This window comes from Astyanax mexicanus, chromosome 1 (genome assembly GCF_023375975.1).
Source record: "Astyanax mexicanus isolate ESR-SI-001 chromosome 1, AstMex3_surface, whole genome shotgun sequence".
In the NCBI taxonomy this organism is placed as follows: Eukaryota; Metazoa; Chordata; class Actinopteri; order Characiformes; family Acestrorhamphidae; genus Astyanax; species Astyanax mexicanus.
Genome location: NC_064408.1, coordinates 63,482,081 through 63,509,809, shown reverse-complemented (window position 1 = coordinate 63,509,809; position 27,729 = coordinate 63,482,081). Strand labels below are relative to the sequence as shown.

At 38.3% G+C, this 27,729-nt stretch overlaps 1 protein-coding gene across 1 annotated transcript; it reads left to right on the top strand.

Moving 5' to 3' along the window:
* The first annotated feature begins 413 nt into the window (after positions 1–413).
* LOC103033886 (uncharacterized) lies at positions 414–26,654 on the top strand. The gene is made up of 5 exons (XM_007259499.4): positions 414–959; positions 13,145–13,363; positions 20,064–20,534; positions 23,487–23,632; positions 23,923–26,654. Exons 1-5 carry the CDS (start codon positions 887–889, stop codon positions 23,965–23,967), a joined length of 954 nt encoding a protein of 317 aa, XP_007259561.3. The 5' UTR covers positions 414–886; the 3' UTR covers positions 23,968–26,654.
* Positions 26,655–27,729: the final 1,075 nt, after the last annotated feature.

The following is a 27,729-nucleotide window of genomic DNA, read 5'->3' as shown; positions in this document are numbered from 1 at the left end:
CTTACAGCACTATGTTTCCCTCTGCTGACAACTTTTATGGAGATGCAGGTTTCATTTTCCAGCAGGACTTGGCACACTGCCCACACTGCCAAACGTATCAATTGATCTTATATAATAAGAACATTTTCTGAGAAACTGTTTTTGAGTTATAATCATAAACAATAAAAGAAATAAACGCTTAAAATAGATCACTCTATACATCTGTATAATATTTGAGTTTCACATTTTAAACTGAATTACAGAAATAAAGTAACTTTTTTAATGATGTTCTAATGTTTTGAGATGCACTAGTATATGTTATAACAACCAAATAACACAAAACAGAGCCTGACGTTGCTGTGTGTGTGGGGGGGGGGGGGGGGGGAGGGGGGTCTGAGGGCGTGTCCTGCTTCAGTCCGCTCTTGGCTCGCCCCCGGAGCTCCGGTGCTGTACAGTGGGATACTGGGTGAGGTGAGAGGAGAGAGGGGAGCTCTGCTGGGAGGTCTGAGATGTTCTCCGCTCCGTATGACTGAACCGAGGCCGCTGTGAGTTACCGTGCCCGCGGGTGAGATCCTCTGCGATGGAGACAGCTCGATTTTTGTTTTGAACAGCTGAGCGCCGTAGGACTGAAGGGTGAAACACGTGGCACATGAGCTCAGAGAGAGAGAGAGAGAGAGAGACAGACAGAAAAAGAGTGAGAGAGAGAGAGGCAGAGAACACTAGGTTCAGTCAGAGGAGCGGAGCGCTCTCAACAACTCAACAAACCTCACAGACTGAAGTTCACTCAGTTCACAGCTCAGACACATAGCGCGCGCAGAGTCCGGGTCACTCCAGACTGATTTAGTTCAGCTGTTTTAATTCTTATTTCACCAAAAGAAGGAATAAACAGAGCGAGAGAGAGAGAAAGATGAAGGGTCCAGTGAGCGCTGCTGCTCTGTCCGTTCTGGTGCTCTGCTGCTGCTGCTGCTCTCTCGCCAGAGGTAAGAGTTCACCACATTTCTCTAGTTTTATTCCACTGGAGTGAAATATTTAGTTTTTTTATAGTGCGACTGACTTTATGCCAAATAGACTTTTAAGAGATTTAAAATAATTAAAACTAATTTTAAAACGATTTTCACACGTTAAAGGAGAACATCGATGTAAAATTGACTTTGGGTGTAGTATAACATATTAAAAATGACTTACCTTTGTTGAATAGCACATCACCGCTTTCCCGCAGCTTTCTGATATACAGTCATTTTCTTTGTTAAAAAACATGCCTCAAATTAAAGGTCAAGGCTCTCCGGATTCTACCAATGAGGTGTGGAGCTACTTTGAGCCTGGATAACTATGTAAAAAGCGATTTATCTGGGCAAAATATGCCCTGATACGACCGTTGTAAAGAGTGCTGGGCAAAAAGCACGAAATTACTGGAGGTGTGCTGTTTAACAAAGGTTAGTACTTTTTACTATGTGTTACTACACTAAAAGTCAATTTTACACCGGAGTTCTCCTTTAAGGTTCTACATTTCTCTCGCTCTTTCATTTTCCTATTTCTTACGTATTATCCTCAATTTTCAGTTCTTCTGTATTTATATAGTTTATATCATTTTCTTATCTCAGTTTTTTTATAACCCCTTTTCTATTTTTCTCCTTTCTTCTTTAAAACTAAAATTTGCTATCTTTCTCTCTCTCTCTCTTTCTTTCTCTCTCTCTCTCTCTCTCTCCTTCATTGTGTGTCTTTCTTTCCTTTATTTACCCCTTCTGTCTTTTTTTTTCTCTTTCTCTGTCTTTTGCTGTTAATTTACTGTTCATTTATTTACATCTTTATTGTTTTTATTTCTCTTTCTCCCTTTTCTCCTCCTTTCTTTCTCTTGGTCTCCTTTCTTTTTCTCATAATTTATTAACCTCTGGTTATTTATCTGTTTTATCTCCCTATCTGTTTGTCTTCTTTATTTTCTGTCTCTCTCACACTCTCATTAATTATTCATATCTTTCTTTCTCTCCTATTATTCTCTCTATTATTTTTTCCTTCTCATTATTCTCTCTTCTACACACATTAAATTGCTTGTCCACTTAAACATTCTGCACAGAACTGCGTATACATTATACAGTACTTTAGCATGGCTGTAGGGCGATATTACAGTACAGATCCTATTCGAAGGCACGGCTTCATTTTTCCTCACTCACTTTCTATGGCTGAGGTCAGTGTTCCCTGCCTCTGACTTTTTAATTAACAGTATTTCCATAGGAGAGGAAACCAGATGACAGGGCTGTGCAGTGGTGTTCTGATGTATTCAGAGAGAGCACTGGCAAGCTCACTGCCTTAATTAAAGCCTAACGCTGCCACCACAAACATTCAGCTCAGCAGAGTTGCTCACAGGACTGTAGGCCTGAAAAGGAGACTGCAAATGATAACCAGCACAAGGGGTGCCTTTGAAAATATGACTCATGGTGGTATCATCTTGCAGTTTTTGTAGCACAAGGTTCAAGTGGCTGCTTTGCCTTTTGTTCGTGGTCAGCTTGAATTTTGCTGCCATACAGCTCCATACCTACTGATCTGTAAATTACAGCTGTTTCTTTTTTTTATTAAGGTCTTCTTGCGAATAGTAGCTTCAACACTCTCACTGCACACACATGTGTTTCTGTGTCAAGAGTGTGGCAAGACTGGCAGGCTGTCCATCTTGATATAAGCTGGATTCATGGACTACGCAACAAAGAGGCCATCTGTCTTCATCATAATTATTCAGTACTCAGAGGCTCTTATGTGGTGTCAATCAACGTCCAGTGATGACGAATGACCGTGGACAGGGCATTCAGGCCATGTGACTCGACATTAATGAGGGAGTTAGAATCTATGCACCCACTCAAAGCCTGTACGAGCAGAGAAGTTAAGAAAGTGAATCACATGATGGGCTTTTATTTAATTACTTTTTTTGTGGAAACCTTCAGCTGTTAGAGTTTATATATAGAAAGGTGTGACACATTTTCTCTCACATTTACTCTTTCTCCTTCTCTCTCCCTCTAAGCATTAGTGCAGTAGCAGAATTGATGATTATCTCTGTTACATCACTCACACTGAGGACATTTAGGGTGTTATCTCATCTAAAAACACAACACTCTCTCCTTCTCCTCTCTCAGTGGCAACTTTTTCAATACGTATTGGATGTTCTACTCTGTCAGGCATTTCTCCCTTTATTCTGTCTTTGTAGATCTTTTGTGTTTTAAGTCAAGTCAGGTTTTTCTATTTGTCCAGAGACACAGCACCTTGCTGACCTTCTTTAAGTTTCAGCAGTGCGTACGTGGGTAGACTGTACTGAACACGTTGCTGCACAATCATAGTTTATTTTTAGAGCCAAAACCTCCCTTTGTCACACTCCATGTCCTAGCTGACTGCCTGCCAATGTCTTGTTCTACTCAGCTTGGTCTTGTCCTCTCTGCCGGAAACAGGTCCTTTCCAAAAGCCTCTTTGAGCTAATTTGCTCTCTTGTTGCACATGAAAAGAAATGCCTTTAAACAAATAAAGGACACATTTGATAGAAAAACAGATTTACAAAGTAGTGCCCTTACGCCAGAGTTGATCAGTCAAGACTGGCTAGTGTCTTAAATTCATGCTAAAGCTACAAGGATGTTGTAGACAAGCAGCTGGCATTGTGTTGGCTGTAAATCCTCACACACTCCACTGAATTTAGTAATTACAGGTTAAATCTCAGAAAGGATGTGACAATGCTAAAAAAAAATGTGGCAGTCTGTATTGTGTTTCTAAACTGAAAGCAGAAGCATTTCTGATGGGAGAAGGGATACAATATTGTGTTTAATGGTACCAGTGTGCTGGAACGACCATCCCTGCTAAGACTAATATATTCATTCTAAAAACTGGGGTCTCGGGTCGCTTTTTGTGGGAGATCTTCTGGCTACGTCACGCGTCTTTACATGCATACGTTACATGTTCAGCCTCTGAAAGAGGATCCAGCTCAGTTTTACTGAACATGAGCGGCTGGTGGAGCAATGGAGACATCAGAAGGGGAAACTCAGAGCTCAGTAGCTCATTCACCCATAGTAAAACCAAGGTGTGTAGTTCAAGGGAAGAAAACATAACCTGGAATCGGATTTATTCTTTTAAAATCTCAAAGGTGCTATAGAATGCATTTACTGCATTTAAAGCAACACTATGTTCTTTCTTACCTGACAATAACAGCTTGAAAAGTCTTGTGATAGTCCTATGACTATAACAGAGAGAATAGCATCTCTGCTTGCCACTTTGGCACACTGCCAAATGCACTATGTAACTTTAATGATGCGGGCGGGATAATACTTGCAAGAACTGCGTGACGCTTTATAACTTTTTAGTCAAATTCATGTAAAATCCTGCAATATTACTCTATTGTCTCAGTCCACAAGCTTCTTGCACTTTGTAAAACATCTCCTGTAGGGGTAGCTAGGAGTAAGAAATATATATATTTTTAATAATAATATTATTTTAAGCTGGTTTAAATAGAAAAGATGTGACAATATTGTTTAGATGGCAATATTCTCTGCTTGCCTAGTTTACAGCACTTACTGGATAGCATAGCATAGTCTAGCCAAGCCCAGCTTGGTACTGTTATGAAAACATTTTTTTTATTTTTTACCTTTCCTGAATATTAAAGCTCACAAGACTGTAGCCAGTCAGACTAAATGAGCTTTTAGCCTAGTTCCCACCTACTTTATTGGCTTCTTCTGGTTAGCCCATTACCTTGCTTGGGCAATTTGCTACACTTTAGCATTTAGCCATTAGCATTTAGCCTTAGCATAGGGCGTTAGCATTTAGCCTTTTATATTTTATTTTAGGGCACCTTAAAGCCAATTTGCTACTATTTGTCCATTTTTTTATACATAAGCACATATAGTTGAAATGTGCTTTACATTTAGCACATATAGCGGAGGTTACATGACTGTTCTTATTCAAATTTAAAGAGACATTCTACCAACTTTCTGCATGGTTTAGTTAATTTGTAAACATTTTTATATAATAATTGTATGGTAGCTTTTACAGGTATTCAACTTTATAAACTTTACACTCGGTTCCTTTCACCAACACTGTGACAATGGCACATATTAGATCATTCCACACTGAGTGAGACATAATTATTTATCCAAAATTTACAAAGTGTATTGCACTTTAAATGAATAGTATAATAATATACTATTCATTTAAAGTGCAATACATGCTATACTAACCTGCCATCATGTTTAGTTGTGTTTGCTGTAAGTGCTGTTATATCAGAACTGAGCTGAGAGTTTGTGCTGTCTGACCTCAGCTGCACTGTCTCATATGCTTGCACTTTCATCCTCTTTACGTGGGCTGTTTGAGAATGAACTGATGTTGCATTCTTTAGTTTTCGGACCGGGTTTATGTATGCGGGTCATACTTATTGGGGATAGTGCACAGAGCTGAGCCAGCTTTGCCAGTATTACTCTGCAGAAGTGGTCAGCAATAGATGGCTGAGTGGAAAAGAGCCACAGGCACTAAAAGATTGCTGACAGTGTGCCTCTTCTGGGTTTCTTGTTTCTGTCATAAAAAATAGTGTGTTGGAAACAGTTCTTTTATAACTTGGATAGAATTACAGGACATTAGTTTATTTGCTGAATTGGTCATGATCCATTGTTAGATCATTTATTAGATTGCAGCATAGCTTTGCAGATTTCATACTTATTGAATGTTTTGTCGTGTGCTTTGGTTTAAGATAAGATGTGCTGTTACTCTGCCTAAATTCACATTAATAAGCCATTTGTGTCTGTTATCAAGGTGCAAATAGTTATGAGCACGTTTACTGTAATCGTTAATAGTGTTCTGCAGTTATTTTAGCACCTGTCAAGTGGAGGAATGTTATCCCATCCATTATCTCATCTAGAATAATACATACAGATAGATGTATATAGATTATCTGTACCCAGCATCTGAGGATAAAGGTAATCAGTGGGAAAATGTTTAAATTTCTTTTTAAACATTCTTTAGGATTTTTTTTGTAAAGAATCACTGCCAGACTCAGCTGAACTGGAGATGCCATTTTTAGTGGAACAATAATGACGTGAAACAATATCTGTATAACTACACTAAAAATCTGCTTTTTAAATGGTTTGGCAATTTATCCTATCTCTTAACAAGTAGTAAAACAGTTTTATTTATTTATTCATTACAAATGAATGCAAAGCCTAATAAATAATTAAGAAAAGTTCCATGTCCTGTAATGCACTATACTGCATTGGAATATATTTAATTATAAATATATATATTTTTGACATTTGTGGCCTCTACAATGGCAGCATTCTTCGTGTGTGTGATGCCCTTGTCTGTCAATAATCACTTAATATGTGAAGATCTATGTAAGAAAAAATTAAGTCCTTTTAACGTAAAATACAAAACCATTTAAAGGTTTTAGTTGTCATTTGTAATCCAGACAAATCTATGTAAATTTAGGATGTTTTTTGGATATAGACAAGAATTAAGCTGCACTTCTATTTGTATTGGTAAATTTGTCAATTATTTTGCTCCCACCTATCTAGTGCCTTGTATCACATCAGCGTTTCGTACTCGTTTGAGCTCATCAGATCAGAGACTGTTAGCTTTTCTCTTTGAACTGCCTTCAAAGCTGCGATTAGCAAAACCATGTGGCTAGGTTAAAAGCACAAGCCTTTCAAAGTCGGCTAAGTCCAGGTGTGTGTGTGTGTGTGTGTAGTAATGACTGGGATGATACAAGAAGTGCCCTTGTGCTTCTATTCCTACGCCTCTGGTCATATGCTGACGTTATTCAACTCCCACTGACGCAATTGAAACAATAACTGATCCTACTTCATTAACCCTCGCCTATCTCTCTCTTGCTTTCCCTCTGCCTCTTCTCCTACCTTTATTCAGGGCTTTGTTCACACCACTCTCACAGTTTCCTTTGCCTACAGGTTTATTCACACACCTTTTCATCCTTTCTTAAAATATATGTTGGTGCTAAGGCTTGTGTGCAAAGGATATTTAAGTTGTGCAGTTTTCCAGGAATCCCAAAGAGCTGCTCTCTCTCTCTCTCTCTCTCTCTCACTCTCTCTTTCTCTCTGTTTCGCTCTCTCTTCTGATTGGGTTTGATGACCATCTCTCTCATATTTGAAAATGCTGTAAATGCATATAAATTAACTTTTTCTGCGTTGTTTGAAAATAATTGGTACAAGTGGAAATACATTAAATGGCCATTTTTGTTATTTTTGTGCAGGTTTAGCTGTCTCTAGCATATTTTACTGTAGAATTAATCAACACAGATATAACCTGACCAGTAAAGGTCAGTAAAATGACAGAGCAGCAGAAAGAGACTTGTTGGGGGAGTGGAAAGAGCAAAAGGAAAGTAGTGAGTATCAGTGAAAATGAAAAGGGCAGAGATGAGCGTCAGTATGCTTAGAGAACCCTGGAGAACCTTTTCAGCTCTGTCTTCTAAGCCCTGCTTATACCACTGAGAGTTCTGTATAAATGCCACTGCGTGCTGCTCAAACATTTGGGAAAGTGTAAATGTTATAAACCTTCTGGAAAATGGCAGTACAGAGATGTATTTTAAAAAGAAAAGTCTCTGAGAGGCTTGAATACACTTTATTGCAACAACATTTCAACTGATATTAATTCAATAGCTAAAGAATGTCAGTCCGAGAAATCTGGCTGCTCACAGAGCTGGCATTAGGGTCATATAGGGGTCATGTCCCATTATCTTGATGAACTGAATATTAAAATAAATTATTAGTCATATTAAATACATAAATAAATCAAAATGTGTATATATATACAGTAAATTCTAATTCATAATTTTTATGATATTTTTTGCCATATTGCCCTACAGCAAGGTAATTAAAGGCTAGCTTTAGATGATTATCATGGATATGAAAAAGTGTCCAAACCAAAGCAAACATGCAGCAGAAGAAAGAAACCACTTCAAAATAATCAGTTTCTCTGATTTTTCTATTCATAGGTATATATTTGAGTAAAATAAGCATTGTTGTTTTATTCTATAAACTACTAAAAACATTTCTCGCAAATTCCAAATAAAAGTATTGTCATTTAGAGAACTTATTTGCAGAAAATGAGAAATGGTCAAATTAACAAAAAATATGCAGTGCTTTCACATCTCAAATAATGCAAAGAAAACTACTTTATATTCATTTAGAAACAAAAACAATACTATATTTTACCTAAGGCAGAGTTCAGAATCAATAATTGGTAGAATAACCCTGTTTTTTAAACACATCATGTGTTTAAAAAATGTGTTTATTTTTTAAACACATCATATCACGTGTCTCGACATGATCAGTCTTACACACTGCTTTTGGGTGACCTTATGCCACTCCTGGCTCAAAATTTTATGCAGTTCAGCTTTGTTTGATGGCTTAAGACCATCTATCTTCCTCTTGATTACATTCCATATGCGTTCAGGACTGGATATTGTGCTGGCCATGACACTGTCTTGATCTGTTGGTCCCTCATCTGTACCTTAATTGATCTAGCTGTGTGGAACTGAGCATGTCCTCAGAGTTGGGGAACATTGCCAGAGTAGAAGGAAACAAGTGTTTTTTAAAAGGGCTTTTTCTACTTTTCACACACTTCACCCCAGCTGCCACTTGCCATTCTTTTTGTAGGTCACATCATGTCATCCTGCGATTGCTGACTGACATTCAAATATGCTGATGGTCAATCTCCAGACCTAAACCCCATTAAAAAAGCTCTGAATGTAATCATGCAAGATGTACGTTGGATGGTCACAAGCCATCAAACAGAGCTGAACTGCTTAAATACTTGTGCCAGGAGTGGAATATGGTCACCCAGAAGCAGTGTGAAAGACTTGTGGAGAGCATGACAAGATGCATAAAAGCTGTGATTAAAAATCAGGGTTATTCCACCAAATATTGATTTCTAAACTCTTAAAACATTAGCATTGTTGTTTCTAAATGAATATGAACTTATTTCTTTGCATTATTTAAGGTTTAAAAAGCTGTGTACTTGTTTTTCATTATTTTCTGCAAATAAATGCTCTAAATGACAATATTTGTATTGTAACTTCGGAGAAATGTTGTCAGAGGTTTATATAATAAAACCACAATGTTCATTTTACTCAAATATATACATATAAATAGTAAAATCAGAGAAACTGATCATTTTAAAGTCTCTTATTTCTTTCAGAGCTGTATATTCAACCTAATATTGAAAATTTAGCTGGGCAACTGTAGTAGCTTTTTGTATGCATTGCTACCATTACAGGTATACAAGACTTTGTCCTTGTTTTTAATAGACATGCTGTCCTTCCTTTTTGGATGCCTCACTCATGATTTACTTCTGGCGCCATGCCTGTCCTCTAAAGGCCTAATATTAGTTCTGGCATAGAATGAGTATGATGCTAGATGCGATTCTTTATTTTTTTCGTTGCCTCAGTACATGAAATAGGGAGCTCTTCAAAATCCTGTCCAATTCAGGCTACCCACACTTAATTGGTCTTGATAAATGCTGGCCTTGTGTATCGGGGCTGTGATATGTGAGCTGCATTAAGCGTGTGTTTGCGCTGGGGAGCTGTAAGCCGTGGTTTTCCTGGTTGCAGGGGGCTCTCAGGCTGGGCTGGCCATGCTGGGGCTCAGAGGTCCAGGCTGTAGCATGTGAGAACAGGGCCATTATTGTGGGGCTTGCCCTCAGGAGCTGTGTTCTGCTCTCAGGGTGTGGTGGAGGGGTCCGCACACAAACACACATACTGCTCCCTCAGGAAACTGACCTACAAATATGTGTGCGTGAATGTGTAAGAGGGAGAGAGAAAGACAGAGAGAATGGTTGAGGGCCAGCTACTCTGAGCTGTGAGGTTTCCAGGAATGGGGGAGAGAGGGGAAGTGCGAGAGAATCGAGATAGATTCTATCAGGTAAGTGTAATGTACAATATCCAACAGAAACCTTTGTGTAGCCCCATTCCTCCCTCTTTAGTTGAGAGGCTGAGAGACAGTCTTTGTGTATGTGTGTGTGTGTATGTGTGTGTGTGTGTGAGTGAGTGATGAGGATTGGTATGAGGGTGACATGCCTCTCTGTATCAGTGCTCTAATGACATTACACTAGGGTATCTGGATTTCCTCAAGATTGCAGCAGCCAAGAGCCAGAGGGATAAAGCGAGGAAATGTGTGATTGTCTAAGGCATGACATTAAAAGCTGTACAAGACACAGAGCAGCTAGATAAATATTATCTATGTTGACTAGGTTAAAATACAGATTGTTCACATATGACAGGTGGCAAAATGTCTTGCTGGATTTTGTAGTTTTATGTGGTGAAGGACAACTTATTTTGAAAGAAAAAGATCATTTGAAAAAGGTCATTTTTAAGAATCAATTTTAAGCGGCAGTCCGTATTATCTTGTTCCAAAACAGAAGCATTTCTGAGCAGAGAAGGGATAAAATATTGTGTTTAATGGTAACAGAAAATGTGAATCATGATAACAATAAAAAATACAATTTATCTTACAGCCCTACCAACAATATAATTATAATAATAATATAATAAATATAATATAATAATAATAATATATAATAATAATATATAATAATATAATAAGATGAGCAATGTTTATTCATCTGCTACTTCATCTGGTAAGAAATGTTATTTTATGTGGGAATAGAAGAACAGAATCACTGAAATATTTGTTCAGAGCAAATCTATTGATTATTTTACTGTTTCTTTTAACGCCCTGAGTTTAGGTGCAGGGTCTGAGTGAGTGTATAAAGATGTGTCATGCTTTTCTGTTAGTCATGGTACATGCCTGTGCAGCACTGCGATGACAAGTGATGACTTGCATTTTGCATTTTAAATATTTTATCACTCATTCCCCATGGGGCCATACATAAGGTACACTGGATTATAAAGCTCATTTTAAGAGACACTATAAGGGGGTGGGGGGTAGCTAGTTAACCAAGTTAAGTAAAGCGAAGCTAAGTAAACAAAAGTGTTAAAAAAAACATCTACACAGAATTCTCTTCTGAAGACTATTTATTTGGATACGTAGAGTGCTTCTGTTAATTTACAGTAAGCTTAGACTCTCTAATTTCTCCAGCACTAAGGCTGGAGTATTAGCATTAGCGGCTAACCGGTCGTGCTGCTCGACAGCTTGCGGTAAGTCAGGGCGATATTAGATAGCGGTTCATCCCATGTAGCTTGTTTTAACATGGTAAAATTTGCAGACTACTCACTTCTGATTGCCGAAAGTGCTAGCACAGATAGCGGGTAATGCAAATGCCACTGCAGCAGTGCTTGCAGGGGTTAGCAGCAGACTACAGGCTGATAATACTCAACTCTGAATAGTGTAACAGCAGCTAGCAGCTAATGCTATTGCTACTCCAGCCCCTGTGCTGGAGAACTAAACAGAAACTCCTGTATAACACTGCAGTTCAGCAGAGTGGATTTACTGCTCCTTACAACCTGACGATTTTTGGAAAAAGGTACACATTCATGAACAAAAAAACTATGCGCTGTGATGAGTCTACTGAATGAAAGCATGTCGTTGGATAGTTAACAGTTGGAAGTTAATACTGATTGATGATAAAATCATTAATCTTCTGGCAAACAGTGTATTTTTGAAAATTTTGTTAAATAGAGTGGGATGTTCAGCTGTCTGTATATTAGTAAATGATGGGCTGTTATGAATGATGAGGCTCAACAGCCCTGAAATAAAAATGTACATCTACATATATATATTTTTATCCTGTGCTCCTACTTTACCATTGTAAAGGTATTTTGATAGTCAGTGGACATAGTTTCACTATTATTACAAACCCATGTCTCCCCAAAATATTACTTTTATAAAAGGAAATATACTTAACGCACTAAAATTTCCATCTATATAATATGACGTGACTCTAAGCTATTTTAGATCTTCAATGTAGTTGTCTTGTCATTAAAAAAAGCCTATTGTGAGATTAATTATAGTTCATTATGATTACAATCAAATAGCACCATGTTTCCCAACATGCTGTTTTCTACAATTACCATATTTTATTTACTTACATACAGTATAGATGTGGTAATTACTTTTTTTTTCAAGATATGACACACACACATAAAAACATCTAGATTTTTCCTGAGATGTGATGTTCACTTATGCATGAGCATATGGATGCTCTGAGCCCAGTGATCCCTGGGTAGTCTGTGAGTGTAAATGTAAATCTAGTGATACAGCCCTAGAAGTTGAGTTTTATTATGAATTCAATTTGATTGTGAGTGTAAAACTAGAAAGAAGGGTTTTTTGATATGTTGAGGATCATACATTGATCTGTAGAGATTTGATATGATAATGATATTATTTCACCCCATTCCTATAAGGAGTTAGAGAGAACAGGTGCTATACTCATACTATACACATGTGGTATCTTTATCTGTTTTTGACAATGGACTCTTTAATTGTAGGATTTCATACGAACAAAGAGCAGTTTCTCAAAAATAGCTGTAGGTTAGATTTTAAACTTGTTCAGCAGTGAGGTACCACTTCACCCCGGAGACACTGAAACACTGGCTCAGAGCTCCTGCACTGTGCTTCTGTGTATAGTACATCTACTGTACATCACTGTAGGCTAGAGTAAGTGAACATGTTGGTTGGAGAAGCTGGAGTGAGTCAGCACCCCTTCAGGATTTTAATGTGGTCCAAACACATTTTCTCATTTTTTATTTATGATGGGCAGATAGTGCTCATTTCCATTCAGAAAATCCAGGCTGTCCTGAATAATACATATTACAGAGCCATCATTAAACTGCACCTTTCCCACTGTTTCATTTGAAGAGTCGCTGGCACTGCCTTCTTTTCCGCTTTAATTTTTTTCCACCATTAATTTTGCATCTTCCCTTTGCTACAAATGCAGACAGATGCATCATTCTACTTCCTCTCTGTGTGTGTTTCTGCCACCCACAGACACATGTGGGCATATGATTACCCTGGTACTGTTGTGTAAAGGTTTGCCTGCAGGTCATCAAATCTCAAGTCATTTTTAGCATTGGGCCTATAACTGGGAGATGGCAGCTTAGATCTTCTATATTCTTCTTCTTATTATTTATATATTCTGTTCCATTGATAAGAACAAGTGATATATTTAGATATATTTTGTAGCTCAGTTTGATCCTAAATGTAAGATAATTTTTCACTAAACTTTCTTGTGCCTTCTTGTTTAGGTGACCATGATGCAGGCCCAGGCACAACTTCTCTCAGTATCAGCCCATTGGAAACAACCTCAACTCCCCACCACTTTTCCACTGCAGAGCCCAACGTCCTTACAAACTCTACAGCTCAGCATCTGAACATCTCAGAAGTGGACAGCAGCACTACAGAAGAGCTTTCTGCTAATGGCACCCTCATCCAAAATAACACCACAAACAGCACAGAGGCTCCAGGTGAGATTTTCCTGGACAGTGATACTCGTCTTCTCGAACACTGTGTAACATTGTACAAAATAATATAAAACTGTAATATTAGCCTAGAATTGCATAGAAGAAGGCTCATATTTCAATTTGGCTCATATTTTAAAAGCCCCAAACTTTACCATGGTTTTACATACAATGTCCTTGTGAGACAGAAGCTTTTTAATTAACTAAAAATAGTCTTACTAGAAAACAGTTTAACCTTTGATCCATTAACAAAAAAAAAGAGTACATGGTCATAAAACATATATGCTTAACAATATTTGCAAACCCTTTGGACAGGGATAAATAACTATTTTTTTGTTTATACTGTATTACATAGATACCTACATACATTTTCTTATAACTGGCAAGGCTAGTTAAAATAGAAAGCCTCCTTTATTTGAATAATACATAATTTAATAAATAATAAGAAGAATACATTTAAAAACAAACAAAAAAAAGTTTAAGAAATGAGTTATCATGGTTATTTTAGGTGGAACAAATGGAGTGTGCTCCAAGTAAAAATATATCCTAATACAGATATGGCCCTAAAATATTATCACAATATTTTAGGTATTTTTGCGATGACCACATTTTTGGCGATATGACAAAAACTTTTTTATAAATTACTTTATTTATTCTGAATATACTACTGCAACACAATAAATATTAACATTTTATTTGTCATAAATATGAATTTTATACTTTTAGTAGAAACAGAAAAAAAAATGTCTATATCATAAACAGTAATTTTATCAAGACCCTGATTTTGTATAAAATAAAACAACAAAAATCTACCACATATGCTAAAGTGTAGCATATTTAGTGCATGTAAACTGCAAAAAAACACACAATATGGCATACACCTACCACAAAGGCAGGTTAAATATATTGCACCGAGAACATAAATACAGATATAAAAACAGTGGATCCTGCACTTTATCACATTGAAAACTGTGCCAAGCAGAGAATACGGAGCAGCCACAGGGAGCCTGTCTTATTAAGTATAGACCAGCATGTCTGGCCTACGTAAACAAGCTATTGACTAGCACCCTGCAGTTCTTTCTCTCTCTCTGTTTCTCTTTTTCTCTCTCTCTCTCTCTCTCTCTCTCTCTTTCTCTCTCTTTCTCTCTGTCTCTCCCTCCCTTTCTTTTTCTCTCTCCCCGCTCTCTCTCTGTCTTCTGTCCAGTGGGCACACCAAGGCATTGCCAGACATTCTCAACATAGCCCCTCTTCTCTTAGGGGGTCAAAGGTCGAGGTTATTTTTAACTGCCAGCCTGGATGCCCTATTGAGCTGGCATAGCAGGCACTGCTGAGACACTGGCTGCTTTTTTTCAGAACATATTTGAGTGAAAAAAGAGGAAGAAGAGCACAGTAATTAGAAAAAGGCCTGAGCTGAAGGGCAAAAACTGTCTGGACAGTGTTGAACAGAATGTCCTTACAGTCAGTGAGTGCAGAAGCCAAGAGCAGTAATGCAGGTATATGTCATGTCACAGAAATAATATCAGTTAACACGGACCAGGAAGAAGAAGGGGTACACAGTATGGCCAAACAATGTAATGTGCGATAACACTATCTGATATCAGGATATCGAAATGAAAACAATAACTCTAGATCTTATATTAGTTTATTTTGAATCCTGTTCATGTAGCTTGCCACCAGCTGCCGGAGCCCTGAGAGAGCACAATTGGTCTTGCTCTCTCTGGGTGGGTAGATGGCATGCTCTCCTCACATCACTCCAAAGGATGATGTTGATCAGCACAAGGCATCCGTGAGCTGATGTATCAGAACGAGTCGCTGTGCTTTCCTCCGAGTGTTTTGTGATGCTACTCGGTAATGCTGCATCAGCAGCAATTCGAAAAGAGGCGGTGGCTGACTTCACATGTATCGGAGGAGGCATGTGCTAGTCTTCACCCTCCTGGTGTTGGGGCATCACTAGTCTCCTAGGCTTCTAAACATTATCAAAACTTGATGTATCTCTTAAGTCTAGTCTTTACAAATTAGCTATAGATATTTTCAAAGTAAATGAAGCACTTTTGTAAGTTGCTCTGGATAGGGGGGCATCTGCTAAATACCCTGAATGTAAATGTAAGCTCTGATTGTTTTCTTTTACTTAAATTTTATAAACAGTAGCAATATATTGCAGTATATTAAATTATAATCCCTGTATTGTAATACTTATTGTATTGCCTGGTTCTTGCCAATACACAGTAATATGTCACTGATGGTGGTGTTTTGGGTTAAAGTGGGAGTGTGTGTCAGAACATGCTGTTACAGCTTTAGGAACTACAGATACATTGTCATGCTATTGTTTCCCTGTATTTTCAGAACATGTTTGAGGCTTCCTGAGTTTTTTTTGTGGTGCTTGATCTCTTGATCTACGAGTGGATAAAGGGCTTCAGCTGGCCCAACTGTTGTATTTGTGAAACAATGGCATCAAACAGGCCTGGCTGCATAGAATCACAATAGAGGAGCAGAGAGCGCCAGGCTGGAGGAGATGGGTGGAGGCAGAGGGGTGAGAGGGAGAGAGAGAGAGAGAGAGAGAGAGGAGAGAACGTGTGATTAAATGCAGTGTGAGATTTGACAGGAAGGTGAGGAAGTTGGAACGCTTGTGGCGCTTCTCGTGATCCTGTTCATATACGAATGCAAAGAAACACCTCCTCAACACGGTTCACACTCCTCCAACAGCTGCTGACAGTGGCACACACACTCACACAGGCATACACCATGTGCATGTGCTAACACACAGCACGAAAGTGAGAGAGGCATGATTCACAAAACAGTTGTTGTTATCATGCATCTCTTTTTTTACTCAAAAAACACAGTACTTTTTTGTTCTGTATTTCCACATCTCGCTCTCTGCTTTGCAGCCTGTGTTGCTCATGTCAGTTCACACATAAGCTCCATACACTCCCTCTCCAACCAGTCCTAGGGCTCTCTCTTTCTCTCTCTTATAAACATAGACACACAATTTTGCCTGTTCCAAAAGTCACCGCAGCATGATAATGGCATGACTGAATCAAATGGTCTTTTTGGCACTAATCTTTGTATTTCTAATTAAAGCTACAAATTCTATAGTTTTTAATTAGACTGCCTTTATAGTTGAGGCCAAAGAATAACAAAATGTATTTTATTTTATTTTATACCTCATGGTGTAGGACTATTACAACGAAAATATATTGTTTTAATCTTTTTTTATTTATAGATGGACCAAAATAGATACAACCACACTATTTAGAGCTATCAAATTTGCAGACTTCTTGTTTCTTTTACATTTATGCTTAAAGAGCCACTAAACCCTAAACCATTAAATGTGTTCCTTTGAAGTAATGAAACAGACAAGTCCTGCTTAAAATTTTTTGAAACATTTTTCTTAACCTTTTAAAAAAATACTTTTATTTTGGTAATTTTAACCTCTGCAGCGCCCTCTCAGGTTCAGTTGTGCTATAGGCGAGTATGATGTGTCCGTGTACTTTGGTATGCAGACACATCTCAATATACAGATCAGTCAATTAATAATACCGCCCCACTCATAACATACAACCATCTGCATCTTACTGCAGAGACACACTGCTGCTAATGCAGCTCAGCCAATCTGCTCTCCCTCCTGCCCTGCCTCTAAACCCATACATCACCCAGTGCCCCTCCCAACTTCCCCTCCCATTTTTTAGTATTTTTAAGCTGAGGGGGGAGTCAGGAAAAATCTGGAGGTTGAGTGTCCTTTTAAAGCTCACCTTCCGCGAAAATCCGATTTTTCTTGTTTTTTGTGGAATACAGTAGGTCTCTCCGAGTTGAATGTGTACACCTGCACATTAAACTGTTTTGCAGCCCCCATTGTCTGCAGGAGCTAAGCAAAGAAATCCCCCCTCCCCCCCTCCGAAAAACGGGTGAATTTTGAATTATCTTTCTGCCTACGTAGGCAGAAACTCACAGACCAGCCCACCTTGGCTCGAGAAACTCCCAGAGGCGGAGCTGAAGCGACGCAACATCACCGCTCATCAGTTAGGAGGTGGGAGGCAGTGAGCGGCAGAGCGGTGGAGGGGCGTCGCAGTGCTCCTAGCCAATCAGAGGAGAGATATTTGCATGCTGTTTGCATGTATGAATATTCATGAGCAAAGCTGGAATCCAGTCATTTTGGACACACGCCTAAAACAGTCCATTAAAAAAGAGCTATACAGAGACACCTGAGCACTTTTTTTTTTACAAAAACGGCTCACATGTCATTCATTCATACTAGAGACCACAACTAGACATTTTAAAATGAAAGAAAAAAACGACGGAAGGTGAGCTTTAAGAAAGTCACAACAGTGCAGGCACAATAAAACTTGTACAAAACGAACTTGATAACAAACGTTTAATTTTGCTATTTTTTTTAATAGCAAGAACGTCCGGCAAACACTACTGCTTATATTTCTGTGTAGGAAAAGTGTAAAATATTAAAATCACTTCTGCATAAGTGTTCTTTATAGGTTTCTTGGAAGAAGCACAAGCCTATATACTGGGATTCCCTCAGGCAGGTTTTATATGAAAAGATCTGTTACTTTTTTTAACAAATGGAATGTCTGATAATGTGTCCCACAATATATGTGAATGTCATTTTTAGTTCATTGGAAAGGTTTTTTTTTTTAACCCATGTACCACAGCCACAATAACACAGTTAATTATATTAGAATGTATGTGATACAAGTTTCATTAGAATATATGGTACATAATTTCTATTCCTTTTACATTTAAAATGCATATAAAGTGCACTCCATAATATTTGGGAAAGATTTACATGATTTACATGATCAAAGTACACATTCCTGACTTTAGTTTAAGGGTTAGAATGCTTTGTCCTTCCAGGGCAGGGCACCATAATGTTTAAGACATACCAATGATGGGTACATTTAATGCAGTGTTGTTCGTTAGTTTGTTGTATATTTGTTCCACACATTGGCTGCTTGATGCTTGTGTCTAATAAACATCACCAGGTGCTGAATATACTCTCTGGAGATGATCTTCAGCTCTTGTTTGTATAGTGGCCTTGTTTTCTTTACAGCATATGGAAGGCATATTTCGTTAAAAACACTTAGATGCTTTCCATTTTGTTTATTTAAAAAATATATGTTTGCTTTAGTAGTTTGTTTGGGATAATTACTTGGCTGAAAGATGAAATGCTGCCCAATGAGGTGATGAGTAGATAAGATATGTTTATGTACCGCAGAACTTATTGTGCTACTGCCTTCAGCAGTTACATTATTTATGAAAATAAATGCACAGAGCCTGTGGCAGCCATACATGCCCAATCCATGACACCACAGTACCACGTTTAACAGGTGACATGCTCTGGATTGTGGTCAGTCCACACTTCTGTTGCCATCAATCTGATAAAGGTTCATCCTGGTCTGGTCTGTGCACAAAAACTTTATTTTCTACAAACAGAATATTGCAGGTTTTTTTTTGTAAATATAATCTATACTATACCGTCCTCTGTATTTTTGTTCATTAAGTCGTCTGCAGAAATGAGCCTCTGACATATCCTGAAGGCTGTTTGTGATCTGCAAGACAGACAATTGTGATTTTTCTGAAGTTTGGAGTGAGGATTAGTGAGGATTCTTGTGCAGTCAGCAGTGGAGGTCTTCCTTGGTCTACCTTCGTGATTAATGAGCTCACCAGTAAATTCTTTCTTTTTGATGACATTCCACACAGTTGACTTTGGTAATCCCCAGGTTTGGCCAGTGTCTCTGATGGTTTTATCCTAGTTTTTCAGCCTTATAATATCTGCTTGACTCTCTTTATTGGCACTCCATTTGTCCTGATTTTGAACATCATCTACAGACTCCAGACATGTTTGAAAGTTTAAAAGCAAAAATAAATATCTTTTGCCTGTACTTGTGAAGCAATGGAACACATCTGAGCAATCATAAACACCTGTGAAGATAAATGTCTCTGAAATTAGGAAATCTGAGTAAATATTATTTCAACTTGGTTAAGCTGAAAGATATTAAAATACGCTTAAATTAAAACCATCTCTTATTTGGGGCATCTCAACGAAAAACCTTTATTTGTTCAAAACATTATGAAGGACACTGTTAAATAATTGTATGAACTTTTTAATAGTTTAAAACACATCAAACTATTTTATTAAAATTTTAATAAAATGTGTTTGATAATTCTATGATCTGTCTCTTATGCTTCTATTTAAGAACTTAAGATTTAAAGGTTTAGAAGGAATTTAAACTAATTCTTTATTTGCATCTTTAAATACACAAGTGTTCAGATGTTATTCAGCACTCAATCAATTGCTTCTATTCACCCTCTTTGTGTGACTTTGCCTGCGTCCAAACCATGTGAGATGTCTGTGCCAGCTTGAGGATGGGGAGAAGCAGACAAAGCCTCATTTTCTAAAGATAATTGTTTATTCACATCTTTAAATTAGTTTGTTTTGTGTTCCATTGTAAATTAGAAGCCATTGTAGCACATCTGTAGGATTGTTTTTATTATTGAGCATAATACAATTTCTTTATAAGCAGCTGCTATGCAAACACGCTGTTACTGTCATGGGTTCATTAATTTGTAATCTAAGCTAATGCTGTCATTTCCTGTATATTAGGTTTAGATAATAGCCGTAGTGTAACACTAATGCCTGAGCTGATTGATGTCTTATCTAGGCTAATGTGTTTCTTCGCTTATGATTCTCCCCATAAAGCCTCTGCTGCTACAGCGGCTGCGACTGCAGCGGACCAACTCACAGCAGGAGACAATACAAGTGTTCCTGGAAACCACACAGAGAGCCAGGAGGGATCTGACCTTTCAGCAGGAGATAACCACCCTCTTTCCACCACTACAGCACCAATTACTACCACCCTGCCCACCACCCTACTGCCCAGAACCGAGCCTCAAACCAGCACGTCAGCTCCAACCACGATACTTCAGACATCCTTGGCTTCTGCCACCAGCCCCCATAGTACCACTGTAGACAACAAATCAGCAACCACCAACTCGGAGACAACAACTGCTCAAACCAGGCAGAACTCTTCAACAGCTCGTAATAAAAGCACAGCAGCTCCAACCACCACAGAGGCACCGACTACAGAGGCCAGCAGGCCCCACAACAGCACTCCAGTGCAGGCTAAAGCTCGTGCAGACACGCCTTCTGAGCTTAACGTCGGAGACGAAGGTGAGTGAGCACTTTCGTTTCATTTATTACAGATATTGTGTTTTAAATGTTGTGTATATAATTATGTATATGTCTTAGATGACACACTAGAGCACCAGCATGTCAGACCAAAACATATTCTTCAAATTCAGCCACGCCCTTCCCTACAGCCACACCTTCCTCCTCCCAGCAGAGTTTTGCAAACCCTGGAGAATAACAGAGACAGAAAAAACACACACAGAAGATGTGTAACCTCATTCTCTGCTCACACTGTCTTCACTTCTCTACTTCTTTGCTTTGAAATGATCTGTTTTCTGCACAAATACAAATAAATCTTGTATGATCTCAAAAGAACTCATTGCTAATGGCAGCAATGGGTCAGAGTAATCATGAGCCTTTGGTCATAAGCCCTCTATCATTGGGCTTTGGAACAGTGAAGTGGTTCGCTGAAGTTACAGGGATGTTTTTGATCCAAAGTAAATCAACACTTTAATCCAGTATTAATTCTAAGAAAAATGTTGGATAAGTTATCATGTTATCTGCATTTGTTTCCCATTTTATCCACTTCAAGTATCAAACATGTCACGGCTGATCAAGCACATTTAGGGTAAGAAAACTGTGAAGATTTGATTTGGCAGCTAATTATCACATTAAGTCTCAGGAGGTAAAAAATCACACTTCATATTAGAGTGCACTTGTTATGGTTCTGCTGTTCCAAATTTGGGTTTCTTTGGTTGTATTTTTGTGTGTGTATTTAAGATAGTTGCCAAGTTGCTGTGGACGCATATCACTGTTTGTTTTCATATGATGTGTCACATAGTCTGTTATTCACTGACCTCTTATCACAATGCAGCTGTGCACACGATCACTAACACACAGTTTGCACATCTGCCTCTTTGTGTAATTGAGGGTGAGCTGACCAGAAACCTGCAGCAAGCACTTAGTGAAAAGTGAATAGAGGCTAACCACAGCCCTGTGTGTGTGTGTGTGTGTGTGTGTGTGTGTTAAACAAGAGTGCGCTTATACCTTTGGAGGCTGTTCGGCTAGCCAGGGGCAGGGACGACTTTACGCTGACAAAACAAAAGAACAGACTGCGCTTTGTGCCACTGCCAGTGCTGTGCGTCAGCATAGTGCACGCGCAGACACACACATGCTCTTGTTGCTGTTGTATACAGATATATATAAACACCTCCTGGTATCTCTGCGTCAATAACTGCAGCTTACTTGCTGTCTTTCATTGATAATTCATCTGAGACGACATTTCTTCTCTTGTTTTTTATTAATAGCCTGCTATTCACTAGTGATATAACTACAAGTATTCATTCCAAAAGAATACAGAGTAAGCAAAATATGGTTATATACTGTAACTTAAACTTTGTAAACAGTAAATCATTGGATTTGCATGGTATTGTGGGAAATGTAGTGGTTTAGAAGTATCTCTTTGGTAACTGTACTCTTGTTTGTCTCCTCTGCCCCTCTTCCTCTCTCACTGCTGTGTATAGAGAAAGAGACCCATTGACTCGTTTTTATCTCTTATTCTTTATCTCTCCCTGTTGTCTCACACATTTGGATCTAAATTGGAAACAACATGTATTTTGACGATATTATCTCATTTCATCTCGGAAGATCATGATGGATTAGACAACGACAATGTGTTGGCGTTTTTGTGTGTGTGTTTGTGTATGTTTAGACTTTACTGCTTAATTAACACACCACAGATTGTTTTAACCACCTCAGGGGACTACATAAATCCAATAAACTGTAACATGCATGACTGCCTGTTCAAAGTTTTAGATTACACAGTCCACACCCTAGTTTTTGTAGTTATATACAACAGTCTCACGCAGCAAGGTAAAGTGGTGGGTCTGCAGACCTCCAGCTCAAATTACTAAAATGGGCAGAGAAAGCAAAGCAAATAACTTAATTTCTACTGTATCATTGTAAAATAGTTGTTAATTAAAGTGGCAGTCCGTAATATTTTGTTTTGAGTTGAGAAGGGATAAAATATTGTGTTTAATGGTACCAGTGTGCTGAAACGACCATCCCTGCTTAGCCTAATTTATTCATTCTAAAAACTGGGCTGTCGGGTCCACGTCACACATACAGCCTCTAAAAAAAAGGATCCGGCTGAACACTACCGGCTGGTGGAGCAATGGACACTTCAGAAGGAGAAACTCGGTGCCAAGTGGTCCAGTGGTGTAAAGCGCTGTCACTATGAGCGGGAGGTTGCCGGTTCGAACCCCCGTTCGAACCACCGCCATCAAGCTGCCGGTGCTCAGAGGTAGCAAAATTGGCCCTGCTCCCTCCGGGTGGGTAGATGGCACCCTAGGGTAATGTCTGCAGCACAGGGTGAGCTGATGTATCGGAACCGAGTCGCTGCGCTTTCCTCCGAGCGAGCTGGCTGCTTGGCAATGCTGCATGAGCAGAGCAGCAGCTTGAAAAGAAGCGGCTGATTTCACATGTATCGGAAGGAAGCATGTGTTAGTCTTCACTCTCCTGGTGTGTTGGGGCATTACTAGTGATAGGGGGAGTCCTAATGAGTGGGTGTGTAATTGGCCGTGTAAATTGGGGAGGAAAATGGGAAAATTTAGAAATAAAAAAAAATTTAGAGCTCAGTAGCTCATTCACTCAGAGTAAAACCAAAGTGTGTAGTTGGAGTGAAGTTTCTGACTGAGCGTTCTCTCTCTCTGACTGAACATAACCTGGAATCGGATTCATCTGCCCAGTTTAAAATGATTCTTCTGCATGCTCTGTGCAATTACCCATTCTCACCAGAGAGGGCCCTAAATTCCCCAAATCCCAAAATATACGGACATCAGCTTTAATCAATAGCAGTTGTTTCCAAAAAAATTAAAAATACAGACTCTTGTACTGTTTGTTTAAGTCTTGTGTATAATGTACATAAGTCTTAATTCTGTTTGTCTTGGTTTTCTCTGCTCTTACTTGGCTTTATTGTTTTGTTGGGATCTGCAGACTCCAGTGCTACTTGGGATCCACTCTTGGCTGGCCTGGTGTCCGTGTTCGTGGTGACTGCTGCCATAGTCTCACTTCTAATATTCCTGAAATTCAGACACCGCAATGAGCGCCCTGAATTCCGCCGTCTACAAGACCTTCCCATGGTGAGCCACAGACATCCACACTTCACACTGTCTGAATAAACCAATATACCAGTAACCACCTTATGTCCTGTAGCTGATGCATCTATGGTTCATTTCTATGGACTGAAAATCAATAATACATTGCCTGTATATTATAAAAGTACTTTAATTGAAGGGCTTTAATTTTACTTCAGTATTGGAGAAATAACTGTCCATAGTAGAATACTGAAATATTCACAGGCAAGAAGAAGCACTTATGTTACATTATGCAAACAATTAAAGAAAGTGTTCATTTTTTCTTTTCTTTGTAGGACGACATGATGGAGGACACTCCTCTCTCCATGTACAGCTACTGAGTGGCTGAGAGAAACCCTTAATGCCTTGAATGAGACACAGGCCTCCTCTGAGCACACCAACCCTAAGCCCACAATTCCTTTATTTAAAAACAGATGTTTTGTTGTTAGGGTACACTGCTGTTAATCTGTCACTGTTTTGCAGAAGGGGAATGCCATGCACTCCTCTTCTCTATGGGAAGGTTAACTCAAAATTCCTGGGCCAAAGTTATTTATTATTTCTTTCACAGAAGGAAAATGGAGATTGCTGCCTGAATGAGAGAGTGGGGCTTTTTAAAATCCCTCACAGTGAGGGTGAACCATTGTGCTTAAACACACTCCACTTCAAGCCCTGCTTTACAACAGGGAAAGTTCACTGGCCACTGGCAAAATCCATTACACAAGAAACACAAATGATGTGAGCAGATTTCACTCTAGAAGTTAAATCCTGATTTACTTTGTGAAATATTAAGCCTACTGTCATTTGGTGGAAACAAAAAGCCAAGACCAAAGGAGCAATGTGCCTTCATCACAAAATATTAAAGCTCCAAGCCAGATGGAAGTGGATATCAATGTATAATGATGATTCTGTAAGGTTTAGGATTTTTTGTGTGCGTGTTCTGTTTGCTGTAGACATGCATTTTTCGACATGTCTTGTCTGATCAGAGATGCGGTGCGGTCTTTGATTCAATATTTTTTTATATACATAAACTGTGTGTATTGCATTAGCATGGAATTCACATACAGTTTATTCTACAGTTGATTTATTCAACTAAAGTGATATAATTTTAACATTTTAAAACCCAGCAACTAGATTTGTTTGAAATCCGAAGGAAATTTGTTTTGCCCCCCTTAAATTGTACTTACTGCATCCCGGAAGCAGTCAGAGGGAGTAATCTCAAACGCACGCCTGACTAGTCTGTACGTTCCTTAAAGAATATATACAGTACTGCGCAAAAGACATACAGTACATATACAGTTTAAAGACTCTTTATTGGGACAGTGATTAATTATGTGCTTGGGAAACACTAATATTACATGTGCTTATCACCACCAAGCTTAAAATCAATGATTCGTTAGGTTAAATCATGGAATGCATTGAGAAAAAATCTGGAAATCTCTGTCTTTCTCAAATAATATCAGTGCCATTTTCCCAATATATGTTAAATAAGAACAATTACTGGTAATTAAAATGGTGTCAAACAGAGAAAGAGTTACTTAAAGACTTTTCCAGAATACTCTGTATAAATAAACAACTTAATCAAACACACAGAGAATTGGTTTCCAGAAAATGGCTGTAGAGGCAAAACTGCCTTTGCATTTTTTAAAGGAGTATAAAAGCATATGAATTAGCCTCACAGTGTAAATATTAATATATTCCTTTATTTGAAGCCAAAAGCAACATTTATAATGAGCAAGGAGCTTTTGGGTGATGTTTGTCCTCAAGTGGGAAAGTGCTAATCAGGTACTTTTTCCAAGTGCCATTTGAGTTTGAGTCAGCGTTGACTAGGCCCATCACGATAATTGCGTTAAAAACTTAACAGCCAGTATGGGTTGCCAAAACAAAACATAGATACAAACTATTAAATGTTGTCACATATTCACATATAAAAAATAAAGTTCAATATATCCTCCACAAAGATAGTTATTGTGTCGGCCTAGTGTTGACTAATCCCCCAGCAAGTGAGATTCCTGCACCGCTGGCTTCTGGTGCCTTGTATATGGTAGAGTTGTTTGCTTGCACTTTATTGTGGGGTTTTGGGGGTGGGATTGTGTTGCTGTGGGAAGGTTTTGGGTGTGTTATTTGTTTGTTTTTTTTGTTCTGTAGTATTGTCTTTGGAATTTGTATGAGTGAAAGCCAGTTCCTATCTTATCACTGATAAAGGCTTGTAAGAGCCATTTGTACATCAGATTCCCATTCTGATAGTATCCACTCTTGAAAAGCATTCATTAGATTAGACAGAGAGTTTTCCTACACTGCACAAAGCCTGGACCGCATACAAGCGAATCACTTGTTCCACGCTGCAAGTCGATACCGAATTCAAAGCATCCATCATTTCAGTTCATGATTCACCACATTGTGCGGAATGTAGTCACATGTCTGAGCAGCAGTCTTGAATACGAGTCTGTGCCTGCATGAGAACTTTAACTGGAGGCGTTCTCTCTACTTGGACTGGTGGTGTCAGTCAGGAATGGCAGCACGCTGACCTTTACATGTCTCACTGAACACTTCACTTCACAAGATCACCGGAGTATTATTTTATCTCTCACACTCGCTTTCTCTGTCTCGCTTTCTCTCTATGAAGGTCATATTTTAGAACTGGGCTTAATGTTGCTACTCTGCTGCGCAGTCAGAGATGCTGAAATGAAAGTCAAACCGGACACAATGCTTCAGAATGAAAAGCCATATAGCTAGTTGTACGTCAGTATGTCGAGGAAATGTACAGTTTTTGCCATCATGCCATCTATGTAAACTAAGCCCGGCTTGTTAAACACCAGCTTATTTAGCAGGAAACAGCTGTATGAAGGTTTCACAACAGGTTTTCTAAACTCCGTTTCATTGAAATCAGGATCCTCATACTTTTTGCTTTTTGTTGTTTGTTGTTGCTTCAAGTAAAAATGTGCCAAAAGTGCTTATGTATGATAGAATTCTACCTTTTTCTTGATGTTTCAGTTTTTTTTTTATTATTAAAAGTCTTGACAACGAAAAACATTGTCCGAGTACATTTGTACAAAATGAATTCATGTAGCTACTTTATGTTACACTTATTGCTGGCACAGATGTGCAAATGCACACACACAACTTGTATGGTCCCTGTAAAGAAGAACTCCCTGCCAATAGAATAGAACTTTCTGGACCAGATTAATCTCAGTCATGTTCTTGTTGCTAAATACAATCAAATCCTCACAGTAATGCTCCAAAATCTAGAAAACAGTAAGACATGTACTCCAACAAAAGCAGAATTTTCCATGATTTTAAAAGAGACACTGAATAACAATTGTGTCCATATAATGCACATTTAACTTGCCAATACACCTAGTCAGTTTACAAACAGACAGGGATTAAGCCTAATTGTAGACTAGAACTTCCTTTCATAGTTTTAAGTTCCATTTACAAATATCAAGTGTAAAGTGTAAATCCCAAATTACACACTACTCCCCATTTTTACTCCTATTTTTAATATATATTTACTCATAAGTCATAGTTATGTGCTATCTGCATGTAGACAATTTAGTTTTATGGTTTATGTTGTTTACTATATAGGGAGTATAGTGTTAGTCTTCATACAGCTGATTTTTTTCTGTCCACTTAACAGCACTAAAAAATTCTCCACTTTGGAAAGCATTTTCTATGACCCAAAACACCCTTTTCATGTGGATTGGAGTAAAAAAATAAGTTTGCAAAAATGTCTAGATTTCTGTGGTAAACAGGGTACATACAAATCAATACAAGGCTCCACTAGTGGTATTTTTGTGCTTTTGTGTAAAACCCCCAAAAATTAAGAATGAGCCAGACATATATACGTTTACAGAGTAGTTATGTGAAATATTTTAATATGCTTTATTTTAATATGTTTTAGTCTGTAAACTATGTTCAGCATAGTATTTTACAGTATAATACCCAGAATCTAAAAGATTGTGTGAGATCTTAACTGGCATTGCAATTATGTGACACTTGCTATCTATTAAAGATCAGATGAATCAGAAGAATCATCATCTGAGGAAACCAAGCCCAATTAAGCTCATTTTTATTATTTGGCCATAAAAAGTGATATCAGGACCAAC

Coding starts and splice junctions, on each gene's coding strand:
- LOC103033886 (XM_007259499.4), top strand. CDS start 887: ATGAAGGGTCCAGTGAGCGCTGCTGCTCTGTCCGTTCTGGTGCTCTGC. Junction 960..13,144: donor CTGCTGCTCTCTCGCCAGAG/GTAAGAGTTCAC, acceptor CTTCTTGTTTAG/GTGACCATGATGCAGGCCCA. Junction 20,535..23,486: donor GCTTAACGTCGGAGACGAAG/GTGAGTGAGCAC, acceptor TGGGATCTGCAG/ACTCCAGTGCTACTTGGGAT.